This window comes from Amblyomma mixtum, chromosome 8 (assembly GCF_055824585.1).
Source record: "Amblyomma mixtum isolate Tamu chromosome 8, ASM5582458v1, whole genome shotgun sequence".
Classification (NCBI taxonomy): domain Eukaryota; kingdom Metazoa; phylum Arthropoda; class Arachnida; order Ixodida; family Ixodidae; genus Amblyomma; species Amblyomma mixtum.
The window spans coordinates 73,327,347-73,350,905 of record NC_143019.1 but is presented as its reverse complement, the minus strand read 5'-3'; the positions used below and the strand labels follow the sequence as shown (position 1 = coordinate 73,350,905).

Sequence of the window (23,559 nt, the reverse complement as noted above, 5' to 3'; positions counted from 1 at the left end):
GGTCCCCGTATTGAAGTGTTAACCATGTTACAACCGCGTTATTGGTAGTAATATTTTTTCGGTGGAAAAAGCTTGAACATGAACCTGAGTAATTTCTGAACTCGCAAAAAAAAAAACCGGAAAATTCGCATATAAGACGCACCCTTGTATAGACCGTTTACAGCGCGCAGTTCTTCCGTTCGAGACCAGATGGCGCCACACGTGCGCTCAGAACACGGCACCATTACTCGCCTCGTAAGTCGCCGGCGCGTGCGCCTCGACGCAGCAGTGGAAATATCGCGGGTGGCTGCCGAATGTGTTCTTTCTATTATGTGAATAGGCAGAGGAAACACGTGCTGTGCTGTGGATTTCAATAATTGCGACAGAGAGTTAAAGGTGCGGGATGCGATCGTTTGCGATCGCTTCACGGAACCGAACTGCACAAGTAGGTAATGCCAATGTTCACGCCCATTCGACACGCACCCTTTCCTAACTGGCGAGCGCAACAAACACGTTCGCCAGGGCTAGATAGTTAATAAAGAAAGGTTTCGATCTTGGAAAATCTGCGAGGCTAAGTGCACAACACAGCCGCATGATGAAGCTGTTCCGCCACAGAAACCATGACGGCGTGCTTTCAGTTGTTGTGCACTGTGCTGAGACCGCATTGATCGTAAGTGAGTGTGTGTGGCCATTAGTAAAAGGAGCTCCCGAAGCCGAATTAGGAACGAAAAAAAAAAACGACGACTTGCGCTCCTACATGCTGCTGCTATTTATTATGCACCGCACTGCCGTGCGAGCCGACAACGCTTACCGTCAGTCCGTGTATTACACGCCGTCTTGGTGCTACTGTTCAATTTTGCTCCAAGTAGCGCGGTTTCCGTGGACCGTATTCGGATTACAGCATTTGGTTTACGGCTGCTGTGTTGGGCAGTTGTCACTTGCTCGCGGTCCATGCGAGACAGTCACTAAAAGTGACTCCGCACGCTCAGAGTGAAGCTGGTTAGTTACAACCAAAGAGACCATGAGCATTTCCATGTCCGCATATCGGGCGTCGAGCGTACCAAAAATTTTTATATGAGGCTGACGTTATTGTGAAATTCGTCTAGCATGAACGCGTTGCCATGCGCGCGTTATAACAATTATATCGCGGAATCCTTCGAAATGATTGTACGCCAGATTATGACGGCTGCTTGATGCATGGTACTGCTACCATGATAGTCAACCTTGGTGTGCCTATTTATATTTGTCGCCTTTCTATGTTTATCCAACCAGTAGGAAATATTTCAGGTTTCCTAAGCACCGTTAATAGGTTGTAAACAAATGAGTACGAGTTGCATGTGAGCGTTTTACAGCAGTGTCTGCATGCAGGTACACGATAGGACAACGACCTGTAAGGCCGCAGGAACATTCAACCTTGACGTTTTATATAATAATAAAAAAAACATTAAGCAGAGCCTTCAGCGCATGCAAAGACAAGCATTCAGGCGATCCGTCCGTCGGCTCGAAGAGGCGGAGAGCTCAGCGGCTCTATGCGACATGAAGTCCTATCGCGTTTTCACGCCTGAAGTGATCAAATTAGGGTTGTCACATGTCCTTCCAAGCTTTGGCCAAACCGTAGCGTCGTCTTCCCTCTCCTTTACAACCGTATCAGCCGAAACACTGCCTGCCGGAACCGAACCGTCCGACGCAGGAGCCTTCGCGACGAGGCGCGCGCCGAGCGGTCAGGAGGCGAGTAATGGCGGCGTGATCACGTGATCAAAGATGGCAGCCCCCATGATACGCCGCTGTAAAGCGTCTATAGGACGCACCAGCAAGATTTTTGAAAAAAAAGCCACGTCTTATACACCGGAAAATACGGTAACTCAAAGACCTCTTTGTTCAACTCAAGAACATTAAAAAACCTCAGCTGAACTATTACATCATCAACAGATTCTAGTATGAACTTCCCAAAGTAACCTACACTTCGCACTCACGCACAATCATTGCCAGCCTAACTATGTCCTCGCAATACCAACCACTGTCCCACCATCATCATCATCAGCCTGACTACGCCCACTGCGAGGCAAAGGCCTCTCCCATCTCTCCAATTAACCCTGTCCTTTGCCAGTTGCACCCAACGTATCCCCGCAAATTTCTTAATCTCATCCGCCCAACTAACTTTCTGCCGCCCCCTGCTACGCTTGCCTTCTCTTGGAATCCACTCTGTTACCCTTAAGCACCACCGGTTATCTCACCTTCGCATTACATGCCCTGCCCAAGCCCATTTCTTCCTCTTGATTTCGACTAGGACGTCATTAACGGGGGACACTGATCTTGAAAAAAAAATTTATTAATGAAGTCACAGTAACGAAACCTTCAGGGAATGTGTATTTTTGTGTGCTGATTCTAAATATGTCATTCAATTTCATGTAAAACAATTTCTTGAGCACTTATGCACGTTTTATGCTAGTATTTTGCAGAGGGTTTCGAAGAAATTTTGCTGCGGGAAACTCACTGAAATGTATGCCATTGGGTTCTCTTGACACCAAGAAATACAATAAGGGTAAAATTATCATCCTGCCTATCATAGAACTTAAGTTATAGAGTTTTGAAGTTGCCGCTTCAGAAATGAGAAGGAAAGTGTGTATTCCTGTTTCTGAAGTGGCAGCTTCAGCACCCTATTATTCAAGTTGTATGAGAGCCAGGATGATAATTTCACCCTTATTGTATTCCTTGGTCTCAAGAGAAGCCAATGGCATGCATTTCAGCGAGTTTCCTGCAGCAAATTTTCTTCAAAACTCCCCGCAAAATACTAGCATAAAAAGTGCATAAGTGCTCAAGGAATTGTTTTAAATGAAATTAAATGAGATATCTAGAATCAGCGCACAAAAATACATGTGCACTGAAAATTTTATAACTATGACTAAATTAATAAAATTTTCTTTTCAAGACCAGTGTCCCCCCCTTAAACCGAGTTTGTTCCCTCACCCACTCCGCCCTCCTCCGATCTTTTAACGTTACACCTATCATTTTTCTTTCCATAGCTCGCTGCGTTGTCCTTAACTTAGGCTGAACCCTCTTTGTTAGCCACCACTTTTCTGCCCCATAGGTGAGTACCGCATCCCATATCCCCACAATTAACCCTGTCCTGTGCCATCTTCGGCCACCCTATCCCCTCAAGCCTCCCAATTTCCTTTGCCCACCCTACCCACAGTAACGCACTGCTATACTTACTTTCCCTTTGAATTCACTCCGTTACCCTGGCAATGGCAATGGCAAGCGCGAAGCAGTCGTCTTCGGACGAGAGCTCAGACAGCTCGGACGAATCAGGAGGCTACGAGTCTGGTGGCACCAGTGAATAAAACGAAGTTTTGTGCCTCATAATTTCTATGTTGACTTTTTCGCTTCAAGGTAATGGGGTCGACCTATATTCCGCCTCGAACTATATTCCGCATTATACGGTACAAGCCCTGCTTCTTACGTGCACGTGATTTCCGCAAACGAAAACAATTCCACCTCTGTGGAGACGGGCATGTGATCCACACGAAGCTGCCGCGTAGAGTCAGCCAGCTCATCTTCAAGGTCGGGAAACCTCCCCGCCTGCGGACCGTGGCGGCCTTTGCTCGACATTTTGCACTCGAAGACTGACTTTTTCAGTCTTCGCCAGTCGTGAGCACAAGTCTCTGGCACACCAAAATGACGGGCAGCATGCGTATTGCCACTCTCTTCTGCGTGCAGAATAACTTTGCACTTGAAGCTATTCTCGTGGCAGGCACGACGTCTCTTTATGGCCGCTGCATCCATTCTCAAAAACGATATCACACGAACAGCCCGCCGGAGAACACCGCCGGCAGCAAAAGCGAGGCGAGGCGGTTCGTCCCGCGAATTCTTTTGTGCCACCACGCTCGCTGACAGAAATGACAAGCACCACACCGGTTGAAAACGGCTCCCGCGACGCAGAAAACGACGAGCAAACGTGCTCCCATGGTTGCCAGCAAATAGTGAGCTCCCACATCGCATAATGGCGACTGCGATGGGCAGCTACGGGGTTTGTAAAGCGAGGTGAGGTGGTTCGTCCGGTGAATTCTTTTGTGCCACCACGCTCACTAACCGAAATGACAAGCACCACATTGGTTGAAAATGGCTCCCGCAACGCAGAAAACGACGAGCAAATGTGCTCCCATGGTTGCCAGCAATTAGTGAGCTCCCACATCGTATAATGGCGACTGCGATGGGCAGCTCCGGGGCAGTTGCGGTTTGTAAAGCAAGGTGAGGCGGTTCGTCCGGTGAATTCTTTTGTGCCACCATGCTCACTGACCGCAATGACAAACACCACATCGGTTGAAAATGGCTCCCGCGAAGCAGAAAACGACGAGCAAATGTGCTCCCATGGTTGCCAGCAATTAGTGAGCTCCCACATCGTATAATGGCGACTGCGATGGGCAGCTCCGGGGCAGTTGCGGTTTGTAAAGCAAGGTGAGGCGGTTCGTCCGGTGAATTCTTTTGTGCCACCACGCTCACTGACCGAAATGACAAGCACCACATCGATTGAAAATGGCTCCCGCGACGCAGAAAACGACGAGCAAATGTGCTCCCACGGTTGCCAGCAATTAGTGAGCTCCCACATCGTATAACGGCGACTGCGATGGGCAGCTCCGGGGCAGTTGCGGTTTGTAAAGCAAGGTGAGGCGGTTCGTCCGGTGAATTCTTTTTTGCCACCACGCTCACTGACCGAAATGACAAGCACCACATCGGTTGAAAATGGCTCCCGCGACGCAGAAAACGACGAGCAAATGTGCTCCCATGGTTGCCAGCAATTAGTGAGCTCCCACATCGTATAATGGCGACTGCGATGGGCAGCTCCGGGGCAGTTGCGGTTTGTAAAGCAAGGTGAGGCGGTTCGTCCGGTGAATTCTTTTGTGCCACCACGCTCACTGACCGCAATGACAAACACCACATCGGTTGAAAATGGCTCCCGCGACGCAGAAAACGACGAGCAAATGTGCTCCCATGGTTGCCAGCAATTAGTGAGCTCCCACATCGTATAATGGCGACTGCGATGGGCAGCTCCGGGGCAGTTGCGGTTTGTAAAGCAAGGTGAGGCGGTTCGTCCGGTGAATTCTTTTGTGCCACCACTCTCAGTGACCGCAATGACAAACACCACATCGGTTGAAAATGGCTCCCGCGACGCAGAAAACGACGAGCAAATGTGTCCCACGGTTGCCAGCAATTAGTGAGCTCCCACATCGTATAAGGGCGATTGTTATGGGCAGCTATGGAGGGGCAGTTGCGGTTTGTAAAGCAAGGTGAGGCGGTTCGTCCGGTGAATTCTTTTGTGCCACCACGCTCACTGACCGAAATGACAAGCACCACATCGGTTGAAAATGGCTCCCGCGACGCAGAAAACGACGAGCAAATGTGCTCCCATGGTTGCCAGCAATTAGTGAGCTCCCACATCGTATAATGGCGACTGCGATGGGCAGCTCCGGGGCAGTTGCGGTTTGTAAAGCAAGGTGAGGCGGTTCGTCCGGTGAATTCTTTTGTGCCACCACGCTCACTGACCGCAATGACAAACACCATATCGGTTGAAAATGGCTCCCGCGACGCAGAAAACGACGAGCAAATGTGCTCCCACGGTTGCCAGCAATTAGTGAGCTCCCACATCGTATAAGGGCGATTGTTATGGGCAGCTATGGAGGGGCAGTTGCGGTTCGTACCCGAATCCAACACGCATGCGATTTCAAGACTTATTTTCCCCCCAAAAAAAGGTGCGCGTTGGAATTGGGTAAATGCAGTAATTTGCCCTCAGTATCCCTTTAAGGGGGGACACTGGTCTTTGAGACCAAAAAATGACCAAAAAATCGATTTTCAAAAAATGACATTTGTGGAATCTACAGCTAATATTTCCAACTGTACCGATTTTTTCCTTCAAGAAATCAACATTTTGACCATTATATTAAATTCAGATCATCGTGCGGGCTGAATTTATGCAGGAGCAGACAATTTAATGGCATGAAAATTGTGGACATCGGGCTGTCTTAGTGTGCGAATATCTCAACATCTAGGACAGAGATGTCATATTCTTTGCTAAGGGAAGCTGAAGGCACAATGTGTGCAATAATCAAAGCAGATTTGTTCAATCGCACTTCAAAAATTTATACCGTAATTTTGCAAAGTTTATCGATGCAATACATTCACACCTTGAACATTGATATTCCAAGTGTTGTAAAATTACTAATGAGAGTAAAACGGAAAAACTGCTTTGATTATTGCACTCTTTACTCACCATACTATGCAACCATGGATTAAAAATGATTTTTTATTGAGCAGTTTTTTTTTGCACTGAGGTACTGATGAATGGCTGATTAAAATTAATTACATTGGGAACCAACTAATTTATGAGGAAGGCAATTTCCTTGTTGAAACCAGTATAAAAAACAGAGCAAGGTGGTACAGTCTCATTAGGATTGGACTAAAAATAAGGAAAACAGGTCTAAGACCAGTGTCCCCCTTTAATGTAGTACCACATGCCATCAGCCGATCCGAACGACTTCTTGCTTCTTTTCAGCGGTAACCCGAGCGACCAGGTCGAAGCCCCCCCTCCCTCCGGTGTGCCACTCACCTCCCCCAGGGTGTGCAGGCTGTTGATGTAGTACTCCTTGACCTCCATCATTTTGCCCGGGATGTGCAGAATGGGCGCCGGCGTCATCAGGTCCAGCAGGGGTGTCGCAAAGTACTGGGCAAAGTAGTCCACGTCGAACGTCGCAGACATCAGGATCACCTGCAGTGAGCGTCGTGGCAAGTTCTTGCGAGCAGGTCCACAGCTCGAGCCCAGCTTTACCCGGACGTCAACTAGCGACACCTGCCGGCCACCAGTGGCGAAAGCCGCGTGACTCAATAAGGATATTTTTCTAATTCGTAATTATGGGAAAACAGAGCATGTGGTGAAAAACTGCGAAAACATGTTCCTAGTTACGGTCTAGCTGTCTTACACACAGTAAAAGATATCCATCGAAATGATTCCCGCACTCACAAAAGCAACAGAAACGCAATGGGACGCACCGATCATTGAAAATTGGCATAATTTTGGGTGTTCAATTACTGCTCCAAAAATTGTTCATTATGGGGGGAAAAAACTTCATTACTTTGCATGGCCTGTTTCACAGGGAATCAGAAATTACATCAGTTAATCTGTTGCTTAATACAAACAGAAGAGTGATGGATCAGGCTAGTTGGGGCACGTTTGACATTTTTCGAAACCGCTAAAACAACACGGACAACGAGGGTAGCGCTCGTCCCTGTTTGTTCCTTCTTTGTCCGTGTTGTTTTAGTGCTCTCGAAAAAATGTTAATATAAACAATTCAGCGAAAAAGCTGTGTGCGGAGCCATGGACACCTGCATAATGGTCGCGGCTTCCAAGAGCCGGTCGGGACCCGCTGCATTCTTTGCACAGCAGAAATTTGAAAAGGAGCAACAAATGACGACCCCTGATAAATTCAATGCATTTGGTATAAGAGGGACGCCAGTCTTAAAGCCATTTTCTCGACTTCCCAACTAGAATTAACACCCTTCGCTATGGCATCCCTCGTAGCCTGAGTCACTTTGGGACGTTAAGCCCCCATAAACCTAAACCTAACTAAAATTAACAAAATTTAAGATGCTTGTGCAGGTTTCAAAGATGGCGTTTTCTTAGTTTTTATGATGCTTAGTTCTTACGACGATTGCAAACAATGGTCTAAAGGTTGAGAAACAATAGGCATTTAACCACTCTACAAAAAATGTATATGGAGACATACCAGCCTGGCCAAAGCCATGACTATGGCCAATTTATGAGGACAGACTGTGTCGGGTTGTTGGTTACTGCAATGTCCCACCTCCTCTTCGCATTTGACAGGGCGAACACGCCTATGACAGGGCTGAACTTCCAGCATTGGTGAGCTCTCTAAAAGGGCTTCTTACTATAAAGCACTTCCAAGGGTAGAGGTACCAGCTAGTTGGTGTCTTGGCACTGTGAACCCTTCTAAATTTCTAATGCATTCATTTTATGTGTACCCTAACCATGGCAGTGATGGGAATGGCCAAAACCATTTTGTAGCAGGCCTTGTAGCAGGAAAATATTCGCTTTGTAGCAAGCGTCACTTGTTTTGTAGCAAGAGCCGGCATTTCCGAAAAAAAAAGCTTAGAAGACAAATTTATAGTTTATTTGTAACAGCATACATCAATGCAATGCAATACAGAAACACACAAAGTGTATATTGACTAGCACTGGTAATCATTACCATGGTAATTGTACCGCAAGACAAAGAAACATTGTCTTCACCAGCAACAAAGAACTGAGACCGAAGTACTCAAAATATTAAAATAAATTATGAGTGTAAACAGGAGCAGCCACTGAACTAAACCTGCTTTCGAGAAAAAAAGGAACTGACCATCTTGGATTGCAGTAAGCATGTATGACAACCCTTCGCACAAGAATCAAGAGAAATGAAAGGGAATTAGGCATGTGCTTTAAAAATACTGATATCAGATGGACAGGCCTATGTTCCTTTCTTTGAGCCCTTATTAAAGGCAGCCAGATGAGAGACACTATCATTCATTTTTTCCCTAGCTTGGCTCAATATTGCCTGGCCACTCGCAATGTCACTGAAGTTCTTCAGCTTCATGCCCCGCTCAATCAGCAATTCAGCATTTCTGAACATGTGCTGCGCTTCATCTACCTTCTGTTTCGCTTGTGCTTTAGACAAGCTGGCACTTGCTAGCACTGGATCCGCACCTGCACGTGGCCTTTTCGACTTCTCTTGTTCGCAGGCAATGCGCTCTGCATACCGTTTCGATGCGCCTCGAACGGCCCTAATGACATTTGGACAAATTGAAAGCTGGCATGGGTCACTGTTGTACCTTCTGGCAAATGACATAATCTGGTGAATACCATTCACGCTTGCCAGACAAAGGTTCGACCTCTCATTCAAAACCCTTGTATTCTGGCTGAAGCCTCGCTCAACATCAGCGTTCCCATGCGGAAGCGAAAGAAGGGCCTTGACAAGCTTAGTCAAAAGCGGATATTTTCTCTCACCTTGAGCGCCCTTGATGATAAATATATTATGCCAGTATTTGTCAAGTGGCCCATCAGTGCCCACATTCAGCGCTTCAGAGCTTAAGAGTGTCACCTCATCAAGGAGAGATGAAACTTGGCTAGGTTGTATCACTTGAGGCGCACATTTTGCAAGATATCTGAACGATTCTGCTGAAGACTCCTGGGAGTGGGTGTTTGGGTGCAAGCACCTGAGGTGCTGAAGTGTCAAATTCTGAAGAGGAAGCCTTGTCAGAAGGTACTTTGAGCACGCTATGTAAAATGACCTAGCTCCTAGTCGAAATTCAGCTTTCTCTGAAGCAGACCAAGATTTCATAGCTTCCTCAGTATCTGCCCCAACTACTATGCTTTCCTTCCAATTCTGCGAACTTTCGACATCAATGGAAGCGAGCTCATGTCCCTGTTTCAACATGAACACCTGAGGCCTCAGAAATCTGCCCAAAATTTTCTTCAACATCATCACCATTTCATCATAAAGAACATGCAGCAAAGGTTCACTCTTTTGAAACAGCGTCAGAAATCCCACAACTAGGTCACCTGCATTCTTCACAAACAGAGCCTTTGCGTAGAAACTTTTGTCATTCAGGTTTCTGTTTAGTCTCGCCCTCATGCTACCTGCAGCACGCACTGGTTTCTGGGAGTCTAGGATGCTCTTTAGGGCAGAAAACTGCTCGACTAGTCTTTCCACGGCTGGTACAAGAGACAACCAGCGACAGTTGACATGACGCAAAAACACAGTTTCAGGCAATCCAAGAGCCTCTTGTTTTTCTTGGAGCTGGGCACTTTGCACCGAAGATGTCTTGAAAAAGTAATACACGTCACTGACTACAGTTTCAACTTCACTACCAAATGAATCAAGAGCACATGAAAACGCGTTGTGCACCTTGTGCAGCGAGCACTCTCCGATTTCCATTAAGGGGCCGTTTTCCTGGGTCAATTTTTTCTTTAAACACTTCATTACATTTGGACCATCACTGAAAAATGAAAAAAACCCTGCTCGAGGAATATTTTCAGTGGCTTCATTTACACATTTCAAAAGGATATCAGCCGTTGCCCTCCCCAAACGAAACGACTGCAGGTGCTCGACCACTACTCCTTTTTCAGCACCAGAAAAGTAGCGCACGAGAACATCAAACTGCTGGCACCGCTGTTCTGGCAGTGGTGTTTCATCTACACTGATACTGTAAAACACACCAGGACGATTCAGTTCCTCATGCACAAGTCCCTTGAAATAAGGCCCAAGCCCATCTGACACAACGTAAGACACTTTTTTCCTACTACAGGAGAAGTCTTTAGCCACCTTTGAGTCGGGAAACATCAAGCGATGAAGGGGTGTAGCCGTATCCGCCCATGAGTATGGGAGACCTTTTATCGTCAATGCCAAAACAAAAAGTGCTTCGCTAGCTGTGACACGGTCTGCATGGGTCATCGTGCCTGTCGATGAAAAATCCAACGATGCTTGAACAGCAGCTGGCCTCTTCAGCCTCCCGTCAGGGCCCCGAAGCTTGCTGGTCAGCTCCAAGTGCTTTTTACTCTGTGAATGCCGTTTCACTGCTGTGACACCATGCTGTGAGCAGTTGATTGTCTGGTTACAAATAATGCAATAAGCATTTTCTTCCCTTTTTCCTGGTCTGCACCACACCTCGAAGCAATCTCCATTGCAGTCGACATCTTTCAATATGCCAGAGTTAAATTTGCTGTTGCGTCCTGCAAACGATAAATAATAATGTTAGTTTGATGAAATAAAAAGCTGTTATGCAAGCAATATGATCCTGTAAATTAGAGAATAATTGTAGAGTGCTTAAACATATTCTAAAAAAAAAAATAAAGACCCAGGAAACACTACGGTTCTTTTCCCACAACAGTCATGGTTAACAATTATACACTTCATTCAAACGTGGCAGTACAAGTTATAGAAACACGTTCCTCGATACAGAACTGAATATTAAAAATTAACTTTAACAAAATTTCAATGGAGGCAAAATTCCAGAGGGCCGTGCGATGTCAGTGCACGTTAAAGATACCTAGGTGGTCGAAATTTCCAGAGCCCTTCACTGCAGCGTCCTTAGGTTGTAGCTGTTGCACTAATAGCTGCAAAAGTAGCTTTTTCAGGGCTTTCAGAGCACCTGAGCTGCACATACCGGCAATCTTTCCTGCACTAATTTGATGAATAAACGTTAATTTGGATAAACGTTAATTTGAACACGTAAAAACAAAAGAGCAGTTTGTTATAAATCCAGAATAAGCAAAGTGCCAAAAATTTGCAGCTCACTAATTGCAAAGTATTGAAGGCTTCTGTCTAGATGTTTGGCAGAGCAAGCTCCATTCTAAAAACCGGACACGTGTAATTATAAAAGCAGTACCACTTTCGCCGACAAAGAGCGCACCTGCTTTGAGCGCGCGATCGCGCTATCATGCAGTCCTCGACCGCCGAGGAAGGGTGGAGGCTTTCTCCCACGTATCCCTTACCCGCCCGTTAATTGCTGCCCTGAAAAACGACCTTGTTTCCCCTTACTTTTTGAAAGCTTCCGCCGTAAATTCGCGAAGCCTGCCAAGCTTCGACAACAGACAGGGCCGTCAGCGCAGCGCCAAAATCGTACGAACGTAGCGGGCGCGCCAGAAGACGCTTGTTGCTTCATCGTATAGCCGGAAGGCTGCAAAATACCGCGTTCCGTGGAACTTTCTTTCATTTTCGCCTCGGAAGTTTTTTTAATTACGGCAGCAACACGAGCACGAAGGCCAGAAGGCCCACCAACTCCGTGAGAAATGTACGGCGTCATATACGTCCGCGGTATACACTTTATTTCAGAAGCCGCTACATAAAACTCCTTAGCATGAGTTCAGTGCTCATATCCATATAACACTTTCAGCTCAAGCTGCAAAGGCACCGCTTTAAGGACGTCTTTCAATCAGCCAAGTGATGTCAGGAAAACGCATTCCGTAGGCTCCGCAGCCGGACAATCCGAAACTACCAAGCGACCTCGCATGCCGAGTGAATAAAGGAGCGCGTGAATGGCCCGGTCGCCGGCGAGTTTTATGCATTTCGTGCCGCAAGGTTGTTATGGGCAGCCCGGACGTCACTGTAGCTTTATTTCAACCACGGAATTCGTAGAACTGCGGATGGCAATATGAAATTACTGAGCGACGTTACACGGCTGCCCAGCACGCCACGTGCTCCAGGGCTTTCGAAGCTGATACTAGCGTAAGACGAACGCCACAAAACTACAAGTACTCTTTCATAAAAAGTAAACAAACCGGGAATTAACAGCACCCTCTCTTGCAGGCTCAAACTACCGCGGTTCTGCAACGTGCATCCACCGCCATTCGCTCAATTTGCTACTGTTAAGTCATGTTCAGTTTCTAAATTTGAACCCCGCCACACTGACTCATCAGCTCTTATGTCCAGAAAGACTCATTTGAATAAACTAAAAGGCGCAAAAAACGAGAAAAAGCTTACCTTTCAGTTTCGAGAGCGCCATCGTGACGCCGCCACGACGCCGCTGAAACCGCTGAAACCACGCAGTCGAGGCGAACGAGCGGCGGGAAAGTGCAAGAGCGCGCACCGACGCGCCAAGGCCTAGCCACGGCCCACTCCACCAACTACTCGCCTCCGGTGCCGGCCCACCGGAAACGCTCGGAGCTCGGACGCGGTGGAAAGCGTGACGCGTTCACGACACCCTCACTCAGTCACACTCTCCCATCAGAGACGAAGTAGACGGAGCACCATGCGGAGCACTCTAGACGAAGACTGAGAACTGGATCGTATTGGATTTTACCGGCTACTCTCAGACTTCAATGGCGGACAACAGTCGCAAGCATAGTTCCCTCACAGGGCAGTACCTGACGTTGGCGACGGCTCGTTTTGGCGCAGCTTTGGCGCAATTTTGCAAAAAGGCCCCTTTTTGGAGCAGCATGTAGCAGCTTTATCGAAATGGCGCAGATTGGCGCAATTGGCGCAGCATTCCCATCACTGCCATGGGTGTGTCTGTCAGCTCTAGACTGTAATAAGAGATCGGTTCCACTAAAACAAAATGCAGAAACTAGAATCCCATCCAGACAATCACATCCACTTACCCTGACACCTCGGGAGTTGGTTCGCAAGAACTTGCGGACGACCAGCAGTAAAAAATCCGTCTCTTGGTCCCTCTCATGAACCTGGCAGAGAAAATTTTGACAGACAAGAGAGAAAAAAAGCACAAACTGTGATGCCAGACAGCAAGTTGAGATCAATCTAATGCCTAGCTGATAAATCGAGACGCTACAGGGAGGAAAAAGCACGGTGAAAAGAAGGATTAACTCAGGAGAAGGAAAGAAGAGAACTCTCCCTTTCAAAGCCACGCCGAAGCATCCCCTCCTCCACCCAAACAGGTACATGAAACGATCTGAGCAGTGAACTACGATTTCGCAAAGAAAACGCCTTCCTTCAGACAAAAGGCCGTGCAGTAAAGTAAATCTAAGTTACCAACTCAACTACGCAACATCCCAGACAAACTTAGTCCACCTGACAGCCCATGTTAATTTTTTACTCTCAATTTGAATGACAATATCACCAAGTTCGGTGCGTTTCTTAATCTACAGTGTTCTCCCTTTGTCTCCCAGAAATACCCACAATTTTCCCTTCCAGAGCCCGCCGTGACTAGCCAGCACTTCCTAATAAACCATAACATAAAGACGCCAAAGTAGACTTGCTCCAGGTCTATAGGGCAGCCCTACTAATCAAACCACTCCCCAAAAACATGCACCCCTTACACCATGAGGGCAGAAGACAAGCACGAGCCAAAGCCTTACATAATAAATACGGACAGTGTGCTGGAACACTTTATGCAGATGCGGCAGAATACAAACATACAAATGCTTTTGCAATTGTGGCTGTGAACAAGAATGGCGACCACATCGTCTTGGCAACAATCGAAACGAAATCCTCTGAAACAGCAGAAGAGGCGGCTATAGCCCTCGCCCTAGCGCATACCCAAGAGAGCACCATTCTCAGCGACTCCAGAATGGCTATCAATAATTTCGCACAAGGGCGAATTACAAATACCTCCCTTAGAATCCTTAATGTCATCAAATTCGCACCAAATTATTCCGAACTGATATGGGTCCCAGCCCATTCGGGGAATCCGGGAAACGAGGCAGCCCACAATAAAGCCCGAGGTTTCATCGACCGGGCAGTGGATCAGTCTGGCTCCCTGAATTTCACGAAGGACCCCATGACCACATGTCGTGACCTCACTAATCATCTTAAACTAGAGAGAACTCCCCCCCTCTGGACAAGAGCCTGACTAAAGAACAAGAGGTTACGCGGCGTCGTCTAAAGACGAGATCGATAAGCACCCCATCACTCCTCGCGCACATTTATCCTAACCCAAATTGTAAACACTTCGGCCAACGAGCCAACTACGATCACATCCTGTGGGACTGCAAAATAGAGCCACCTCCAGGAGATCTAGTTACTGCTCCTTCTCTCGAGCGGTGGGAGACCGTGCTGGCTAGCTCTAACCCCAGAACGCAAGTTCTGGCGGTGGAGTGGGCTGACAAAGTCGTTGAGGGCTATGTACTCTCGGCCACTTAACGCGACCTCTTAGCACCAAGCTCTTTCCGACGACAAAATGTTTTGCAACCAATTCAACAGGTAGAATTAGCCACCCCTTTAGAAATAAGCTGACAGCAGCCGCGCTACCTCGCAATACATCAACCCGACCGCAACAGCTATGTGCTCACCTCATCTATGATCACGTGCGTATAATCGTTCATGTCCTTCTTTGCGATGAGCTTCTCCAGTAGCACCCCCGTCGTCACATAGGCGAGACGAGTGTCAGCCGATGTCTTGTTGTCCAGGCCCACCTGCAAGTTGCAAACAGAAGAAATTAGAAGCAGAGGGCACGTGCTCTGTGGCACACTCTTGCGGAGCCCTTGCCAAGGCTTCCAGTGCTCAGACCTTGTCTTCTCAGACTGTGGTGTGCATCTGCCACTCTAGCCACACGCAAAGGAAAGGAAGAAAAAATCCTCTATGTTGCCCTTTCCATTAACGTTAGTTGCGAATGTAGCACTGTGTGTGTTTGAACTGTTTCTCTGTCCATCGTTGCCTTCATACTTTTCCAGTTTTAATAACAGCAAATGACCGGCCATTTACCCTTATACAGTAAAAGCTCGTTAATTCGAACTTCACGGGACCGGGAAAAAAGTTCGAATTATCCGATGTTCGAATTATCGAATGGCCGCGAAAAAACTGACAAGAACCATTTGCATTACGGTATATGTAGGGTATTTACTCGCGTAACGAACCCACTCACATAATGAACCCTCCCCCCCCCCCCCCCCCCCCCCCCCCCCGATTTTTGCCTAAGAATCTGAAAAAAAAAAAAAAAGCGTCAATCGTTAACGCTTCCCTCCGTTTGGCACCGTCACGGCCCACAACGCTTTTGGCGGCGCGCCAAGATTCTGCGCAGCGATAAGTGATGTTATCGCTGCGCAGCATCTTGGCCGCCAAGAAATGCGTCGCGGGCCGTGACGGTGCCAAACGGAGGGAAGCGTTAACGACTGACGCTGACGCTTTTTTTTTTTTTTTTTCAGATTCTTAGGCCGGGGGGGGGGGGGGGGGGGGGGGGGGGGTAGCTCCAGCAAGGGGGAAGCGAACTTTGGCAAAGTGCCAGCGCTTGTTCGGTTGCGCAAGCCTAGTTCGAAAGCGGGCGTCTTGTTCGTGGCTGAGCGCGTGCTTCCGTCGCGTCCGACCGATGGGTGGAAGCATGGACGACACTCGCAAAGAAAAAAAAAGTTTTTCGCTCGTAATCTGTAGCGCCGGTCCGAAGTCATAGCCTTCATGGGCGTTGGCTGGGACCGCGCTGACAGTGCTTATCCGTATTTTCGAATTAACAGGGCTCGAATTAACGAGTATTAAGATGCGAGTTCCGGAGGTTGCGCGGAAAAGAGGGTAGGCAGCCGCCAGTGCGGTCGCCAAACCCTACCCTCCGGTGCCGCTGGCCACCGCGCCGGTGATGGTGCCATTTCTTTACCCACTTTTCCAAGGTTTTATCTAGTTCCATCTTCTGTGCCCGTTTAGGAGGTACGCAGCTAACTATGCGGAGGAGGTGCTTTTTTTTTTTTTTGGCCACATGCTGTGTGCCAAGCCGCCCAGACGCGGTGGCGCGTAGTTCGAATTATCCGTAACGGAACCGACTCGCTTTCGAATTAACGGGCTTTTTTATACACAGATCTCTATGGAGCTTGGCCGGACCAAGTAGTGTAGTTCGAATTATCCGAAAATTCGAATTATCGAGTTTTGAATTAACGAGCTTTCACTGTAGTAAAGTGAATTTTCGCGACAGCAGAGGTGAGCCAAATGCAGTAACCAGTCATAGGACATGAGTCATGGTCGACTGTGTGTCATGCATGGTGACATGCAGTGGCTTATTCATCCACCAAGGCGAGCACCTGACATGACAAATGCAGCAGCGAAGGGATTAGGGGTGGAATGACAAGCGTCATCACTGTGCTCAGACCAGGCAGCGACTGGCAATGCGGCCAATCAGCATGGCATGACACCATGTGTGATGTTTCTCCGCTCGACCAGTTGGCTTGACCCATATGCCATGCCGTCTTATGTTACGCCGCCAACGCCGCACAAACCGGAGATGAGACTTTAACAGCTCTCGCTGTAAAATGCGCACACTAACTAGCTTTGTTTGCAGTCTTTCCAGGCCACAGCATACGCCGCCAACGCTGCACAAACTGGAGGCGTGACTTTAACAGCCCTTGCTGTAAAATGCACACATTGACTAGCTTAGTTTGCAGTCTTTTGCCAGGACCGACCAGAGCAAGAAGGGGAGGGACAGGCCACAGCACCTGATAGCCGACGATGGTGCCCACCGACCACTGGCGCTCCTGGCAGACACGGTGTGCGACGCTGATGGCGGCGATCCGGCGCGGCTGGGTCACCACGATGTTGCAGTGCACCCCCCTGCTGGCACAGTGCTCCAGCACAAACTGAGGCACCTGGGTGGTCTTGCCGCAGCCCGTGGCACCGTGGACCACCACCGCCGGGTACGTTTCCACCATCCGCAGCAGCTGCAAGTGACACCCACACAACATCCATAGGACACCCCAACCTGGTGCACTTGTTTTGTTTATTTATTCCTACACAATAGACCTTATGCAAAATTGCTGCCATCTATCGGAGAAAAGAAGAACCAGTGAAAATCGGCCAAGTTGGAGGATGACTGAAGCTCGTTTCGCCTCTGCTCTCTGGATTTATACGCGCCCGGCGATAGCTTCCTTACGGCTGTGCTGGCTCGGAAGTCTTATTTCCTTTCACTTGAGCCTGTAAACATGACTGAATGGTCAGTCGACCTGTCTCTGCTGCCCAAGTTTCCAAGTGACTTCGCAAACACTTATTACGCGCCCAAAACACTTTCCGAACGTTTTTCACGGAGTCCTACGTCAGTCTGCCGACGCCGAAGACCAACAAATGTACAAGACAATTACAGTTTTCGTTTACGGCTAAAAATGTGCGCATTTCGGTCTAGTTTGAGTCAGTTTTTATTTCGTTTGATACTTTTTGCGAATGGGCGTGCCGCTTGAATTGCTGTTGTTGTGGTAGCGTTTTCTGTGCGGTGCGTCGGCGACGAAAGCAAACAATAGCGAACCTCACGCTCATGTTGGTAGTGTCGAAAAAAGTGGCCTCTCAACATGCAACGGCTTTCATTTTACTTGAAAACTTCATGCAGCGTTGGTTTGTTTGCCCTAGCGCTTAAAGTTGCTTCGTGCGGCGAGCGGCCAGTTCGTACCAGTGGTGAGCAGCCTAGCGAAGAGCCTCGTAGTGGTGTGCTGCATGATAAATGAAGTGAATCCTTGCTAGTGCTTCCGTCAAAACAAATATTCGCGCTAAAACTAACGCATGTAATCGCTGCGGCGGATAAAGCTAGGAGCGACGGATCACACAAAGCGCGACCCGTACCACTGAACAGCTGATCACGATTACTCTCTTGCGAGGCCGATAATCGCAGCACTTCATGGAAAATCGCAGGAGAAAAACAGCTTTTGTGTGATATTTTCTTCGTGCCTACAATTTCTTATTTCATTAGCTGCATGGAGATAACGAAATGCGTTGTGCGATGCCTCGACATGTAGCGACGGTTCTGCAACATTTTTGCTGCGGATGTCGGGGATCGCTGTCCAAGAATAGAAATGCGCTCAAATCAAGCGCTTTTTTTTCCCTGGACGTCTTTGTGACCCGTACAGCAAAACACTGAACAGTATGTGGGCATATTGAAGACGGTGAAACGCGAGCGCACGCGACGAGCGTGTACCGGTGTCTGCCGTGAATGCGGCGGCTATCCTCCAACATGGCGGATCGCGCGCGGCGACCGCTAGATGGCAGTGCATTTCGCATAAGGTCTATACAGTGCAACGGTGTGCTGCTGCAGGAATAGGTGAAAAAAAAAAAAAGAACCCAGACCTTGGGCTCTCAAAGCATGCAGAACATTTACTGCTGAAAAATTATTAGGTGCAAAATCCACATATGTTACGCCGTCAACGCCGCACAAACCGGAGATGAGACTTTAACAGCTCTTGCTGTAAAATGCACACACTAACTAGCTTTGTTTGCAGTGCACGTGGTGCACTTGCTTTGTTTATTCATTCCTACACAACACAGTGCAACGGTGTGCTACTGCAGGAATAGGTGAAAAAAAAGCCACGACATATGTTACGCCGTCAACGCCGCACAAACCGGAGATGAGACTACAACAGCTCTCGCTGTAAAATGCACACACTAACTAGCTTTGTTTGCAGCGCACCTGTTTTGTTTATTTATTCCCACACAATACAGTGCAACGGTGTGCTAATGCAGGAATAGGTGAAAAAAAAAAGAACCCAAACCTTGGGCTCTCAAAGCATGCAGAACATTACTTACTGCTGAAAAATTATTAGGTGCAAAATCCATGACCACTGGCTCAACAGTGGAGAAAGTGCGATCTAGTTTCACTAATCTGCAAACACAACCATTTAATGTTACCGCAGGTTATTCGTGAGAAAACGCCAGCACGGAGGAAACCTGTACTTCCTTTTGTTTTTTGTTTTTTCTTTTTGCAATTGCAAGCTGGAGGTCAAGGCGCGCGTGGATTTAGGTACTCAGGAGAGCCCCCCAAAAATTTTCTCTAATGCGTTTAAACAATGCAGCTGTTTGTGCGGTGATTAAAGGAAAGGACTCTACGAACACCTGTGCTGAGTGTGCTTGGACATGACATCCCCGTTGTATGATTAGTGCGTGACCTAACCCTATCGCATGTTACCACACCTCGCAACACCTATCACAAGTCACTCTTCAATGCTCCTATCGCAAGTAACCCTATCGCAAGTCACCAGCCACATGACCTCACTGTCACGTGACATAACACACAATGTGTTACGCCAACGCTCGACACCACCAACAGCGATGCCAAACTGAGTCGCTACACTCAGCAACAGCTTTTCTTGGCAATGAAGAGAAGCCTATAGAGGAGAAGCACCTGTAACTTGATGGAAAGACCAATAAACAAACAAACAAACTACTATGTCACACGGCAGGATGCCTGCCTGGCACCTTGCTCGCTGCGTGGTTCCTTCCCTCCATGCCTGGTGCAGCTGGAGCATTTCATGGGTGCTTCTTGTAACCAGACATGTCTAAACAATTTGTTGTAATCACAGAAACTGTTTTCGCCCCGACTCCCTAATGTCGAAACGGTGTAGTTCTGTTATAAATGAGCCTTATAGGTGCACTTAAGAAGAATCGGAACCCGTCTTTTTACCATGGGAACTCAATCTACACGTTCCAAGCATTCTTGGAAACTTAGAACTATTGTCCTGAGCGGCCGATTTCCATAATTCAAATAGGAATAAATGTCCGGGCTACGCCTTTTTTTGAACTCGCCACAGACGGTGGGAGGAGCCGACGAACCTTTCACCCAGTCCCGTGGTGGCTTGCCGCTATGCCTTCGGCGGCATGATATGTAGCAATCGGCAAAAGCAGACAGTCAACGAGTATTTTTATTTCCGTGGGTCTAATTTGGGGCTACATAGCCTCAGACTGAATTTATTTACTCATGGAAAGCTACAAAACAAAATAAAAGCGAAAGCAAACACAAAACACGACTGCCTAAAAGGCACTCCATGCGTTAGTTGACTCCTCCTACCGTCTGTGGAGAGTCCAAAAAAGGCGGAAGCGAGGACGTTTAATCCAGTTTAAATTATGGAAATCGGCCGCACAGGACAATAATTCGAAGTTTCTAAGAATGCCGGGAATGTGTAGATCGAGCTCCCAAGGTAAAGAGATGAGTTCAGATTCCTCTTCAGTGCAACTTTAATTAACCGTAATTAACAAGGGACCATACTTCACTTTCTTAAAGGTGCACTGAAGAGTAATCTGAATTTGTCTTTTTACCGCGGGAACTCGAACTACACGTCCCTAGCATTCTTAGAAACTGCGACTTATTGCCCTGTGTGGCCAATTTCCCTAATTAAATCAGATTAACGTCCGGCTCCCGCCCTTTTTTTTTTAATTCTGCCTCGTACGGTGGGCGGAGTCGACCGACGCGTGGAGTGCCTTTCACCCAGTCCCGTGGCGGCTTGCCGCTCTGCCATCGGCGGAGTAATACGTAGTAGTCCGTAGTAGCAAATAGTCCACGCGTATTTTTATTTCTGCGGGCTTCTTTTGCGGCTATATTATCTGCGAATGAAACTATTTACTCATGGAAACCTAAAAAACAAAATAAAGTGAAAGCAAAGCCTCCACGGAGCTGGCTGAAAGGCACTCCACGCGTTGGTTAACTCCGCCCATCGTACGAGGCAGAATTAAAAAAAAAAAGGCGGGAGCCGGACGTTAATTCGATTTAATTAGGGAAATCGGCCATACAGGGCAATAAGTTGCAGTTTCTAAGAATGCTAGGAACGTGTAGATCGAGTTCCCGCGGCAAAAAGACAAGTTCAGAATCCTCTTCAGTGCTCCTTTAAGAACAGCGGGCGTGTTCTGCTCTGTAGGTTTTGTTGCAGTGCCAAAAAAAAAATTCAAGGGGGCACTTTGTTGACCTAAAGTGCGGTGGGGCGAAAGCCTTAAGTGCGGTGCTGCTGCTTGTGTCACTGATGTGTGGTTAAGATGTTAAGCTTCGCCTCTAAGAGTGGAAAGCGACAGCGTATTGCAACGCTGCCAGGGAGTCCACAGAACGCCATCGCCCAATCGGCTGTACGCCTTGCTCGTCGGTAAATTGGTTTTTGAGGAAAGGAAATGTATCTGCCAGGCATATCGCGGTGGACACCTAAACCTCCCCCTCGAAGGGAGGAAGATGGGAGTGAACGAAGGCACCGTATTGACTAGACGCGCCTTTGTTCATTCCAAACCATCGAGCTGGCATGGCGGAGTGGTTAGCGTGCTCGTCTCGCACTCTGGAGACCCTGGTTCGATTCCCCAACTCGACCAATTTCCGACTCAGTTTTATTATTTATCGGGTCTGACTGGAAAGGTTGATTAGGCTAACTGGTTAATTAAGCAATTAACTAAACTCAGTCCCGCTTACTTGGAGCATCACTATACGATCCCTTCAATTGGTTGCATGGTTACTAGCCAAAGTACAATTGGCCCCATTTGAAATTCGTGCACTGTGACGTCACGACCATTTTGACCAATTGAAACGAAGTCAGCGCAGCTACAGTGGCCACCCGAGGTCTCGCTTTGGCTGTCCGAGTGTTGCCTTGGCAACAAAATTGTTGCAGAGTATAACAGCTGTCGCAATGAAAGTGCTCCAAGGAAGTTCCGCGGAAGTAATACCCCTGTCAAGCGGGCAAGTTAAGTGCACTTATGGAGTGTGTACTTCGCTGTAAGTACACTTTGCCGCATCTAAACGACGCAAGTGGAGCGTCACTCGCGGAAGAGTGCACTCCGCTAGGGAGTGCATTCACGGACCACACTTTGCTGGCCGAGTGCGTAGCCTCGCCACCAGCGACTTCAAAGCCACAATATGTATGGTGCATAAAAAGTACTTACAACTTTATTTTACGTGCTATAACACTGTTTTCAGAAAAAAGTTCGTTGGTTATAGCTACAAGCGAAGCAAACAAAACAAGTAAACGTGATCAGATGCAACATCGCTGCCCACCGCCATCTTGTTTGTTGTCGAAATTCTGGATAGTCTTGGCTGGTCTTCGCTTTTCTTCTATTTTAATTTTTTTTTCATCGTTAAAAACTGTTGGTTGGTTGGTTTATGGGGTTTAACGTCCCAAAGCGACTGAGGCTATGAGAGACGCCGTAGTGGAGGGCTCCGGAAATTTTGACCACCTGGGGTTCTTTAACGTGCACTGACATCGCACAGTACACGGGCCTCGAATTTCTCCTCCAAAGAAATTCAACAGCCGCGGCCGGGATCGAACCCGCATCTTTCGGGCCAGCAGCCGAGCACCATAGGCACTGAGCCACCGCGGCGGCCTGTTAATCGCTTCTTGGCCTTTTGGCTAAGATCAAAGTGTAGTTAAAAACTGTTGAACCTCGTTTTATTTGCGCTATCACGTTAAGCAATCAAATATTATGAGTCTTTTTTTCTTTTCCATCGTCCTGGTCAGAAATTCCGCTCATTTCATACCGCCATTTCTTTTTACTATGAGGGCACTTTGCTTTCCCGTTTAGCACCGCGTAGCCCGAAGTGCCACTCGGGATGCCAAAGCGCACTCCCCATAAGTGCACTTAACTTGCCCGCTTGACAGGGGTATAAGTTTGAGAACCAGTAGTCAGAAGCATTAGTCAGATCCAAACTGGTGCACCCAGCAACGGGCTCATCAAAACCTCGCACTGACCCGATCGCGGCAGGACGTCACGGGCAGGTCCAAGTTGGGCACGTGCGCCCGCTGACAGTAGGTGTCGTACACCAGCTGAGTGCTCTCCACCGAGAGCTCTGCGAGGCCTGCCTGGCCGGCCACGGAGCCCACCAGCGTGCTCATGTCGTCGTTGTTCGAGTCCGGCTGCGAGTTGCTGCTGCCTTCGGAGGAGGACCCTTCCGAGGCCCTGGCCTCTGCTGCCATAATCTGAACAGGGGAAGAGCAAGAGTTAAGGGGGCCCAGAAACACAATTTTAGTCAACTGTTTTGCCTGTTGATTGCATACAGTGAGTTATAATGGTGCTATTAGCATCGGTAATACCACGCACATTCCGTTTTTTAATATTTTAATGTCCTCCTAAAAACAAATTCATGGCTCTGATGGCGTCGCCACACAGTGACGGGTTTTTAGCAGCGGATATGACATCACCTGGCGCGAGCTTGATGATTGGACAAACCGTAAATATACTGCAAATTGTGTGAATAAATAGAGACACATTTTGTCACCTGTCTGCGTTTTATATTAGATCAACAAAAACAACTTGTTTGTCTTAGATAAAAGCCCTGCAAAGCAAGCAAAATAAAAATACACCACCAGGGGCGCTCTGGCATGGAAACAACGCTGCCAGTCTCACAGAGAGCAGGCAACCATGGAGTACAAACTTCCGCGACGTG

At 47.9% G+C, this 23,559-nt stretch overlaps 1 protein-coding gene and 1 long non-coding RNA gene across 2 annotated transcripts in view; both read right to left on the bottom strand.

Annotated features, from left to right (window-relative positions):
• The window catches only part of spn-E (tudor domain containing 9 protein spindle E), a 131,171-nt gene that overhangs the window by 97,192 nt on the left and 10,420 nt on the right, over window positions 1-23,559 (bottom strand). Inside the window, exons 4-8 of the mRNA XM_089558531.1 lie at window positions 22,865-23,092; window positions 16,892-17,113; window positions 14,771-14,893; window positions 13,124-13,204; window positions 6,581-6,739 (exon numbers count right to left, since the gene is read on the bottom strand). Coding sequence (XP_089414657.1) covers window positions 6,581-6,739; window positions 13,124-13,204; window positions 14,771-14,893; window positions 16,892-17,113; window positions 22,865-23,092 — 813 coding nt within the window. The remainder of the gene's footprint in view (window positions 1-6,580; window positions 6,740-13,123; window positions 13,205-14,770; window positions 14,894-16,891; window positions 17,114-22,864; window positions 23,093-23,559) is intronic.
• LOC149333006 (uncharacterized) lies at window positions 8,144-13,021 on the bottom strand. The gene is made up of 2 exons (XR_016285282.1): window positions 12,507-13,021; window positions 8,144-10,756 (listed from the first exon to the last, which is right to left on the bottom strand). It is a non-coding gene; the product is annotated as an uncharacterized LOC149333006 (long non-coding RNA).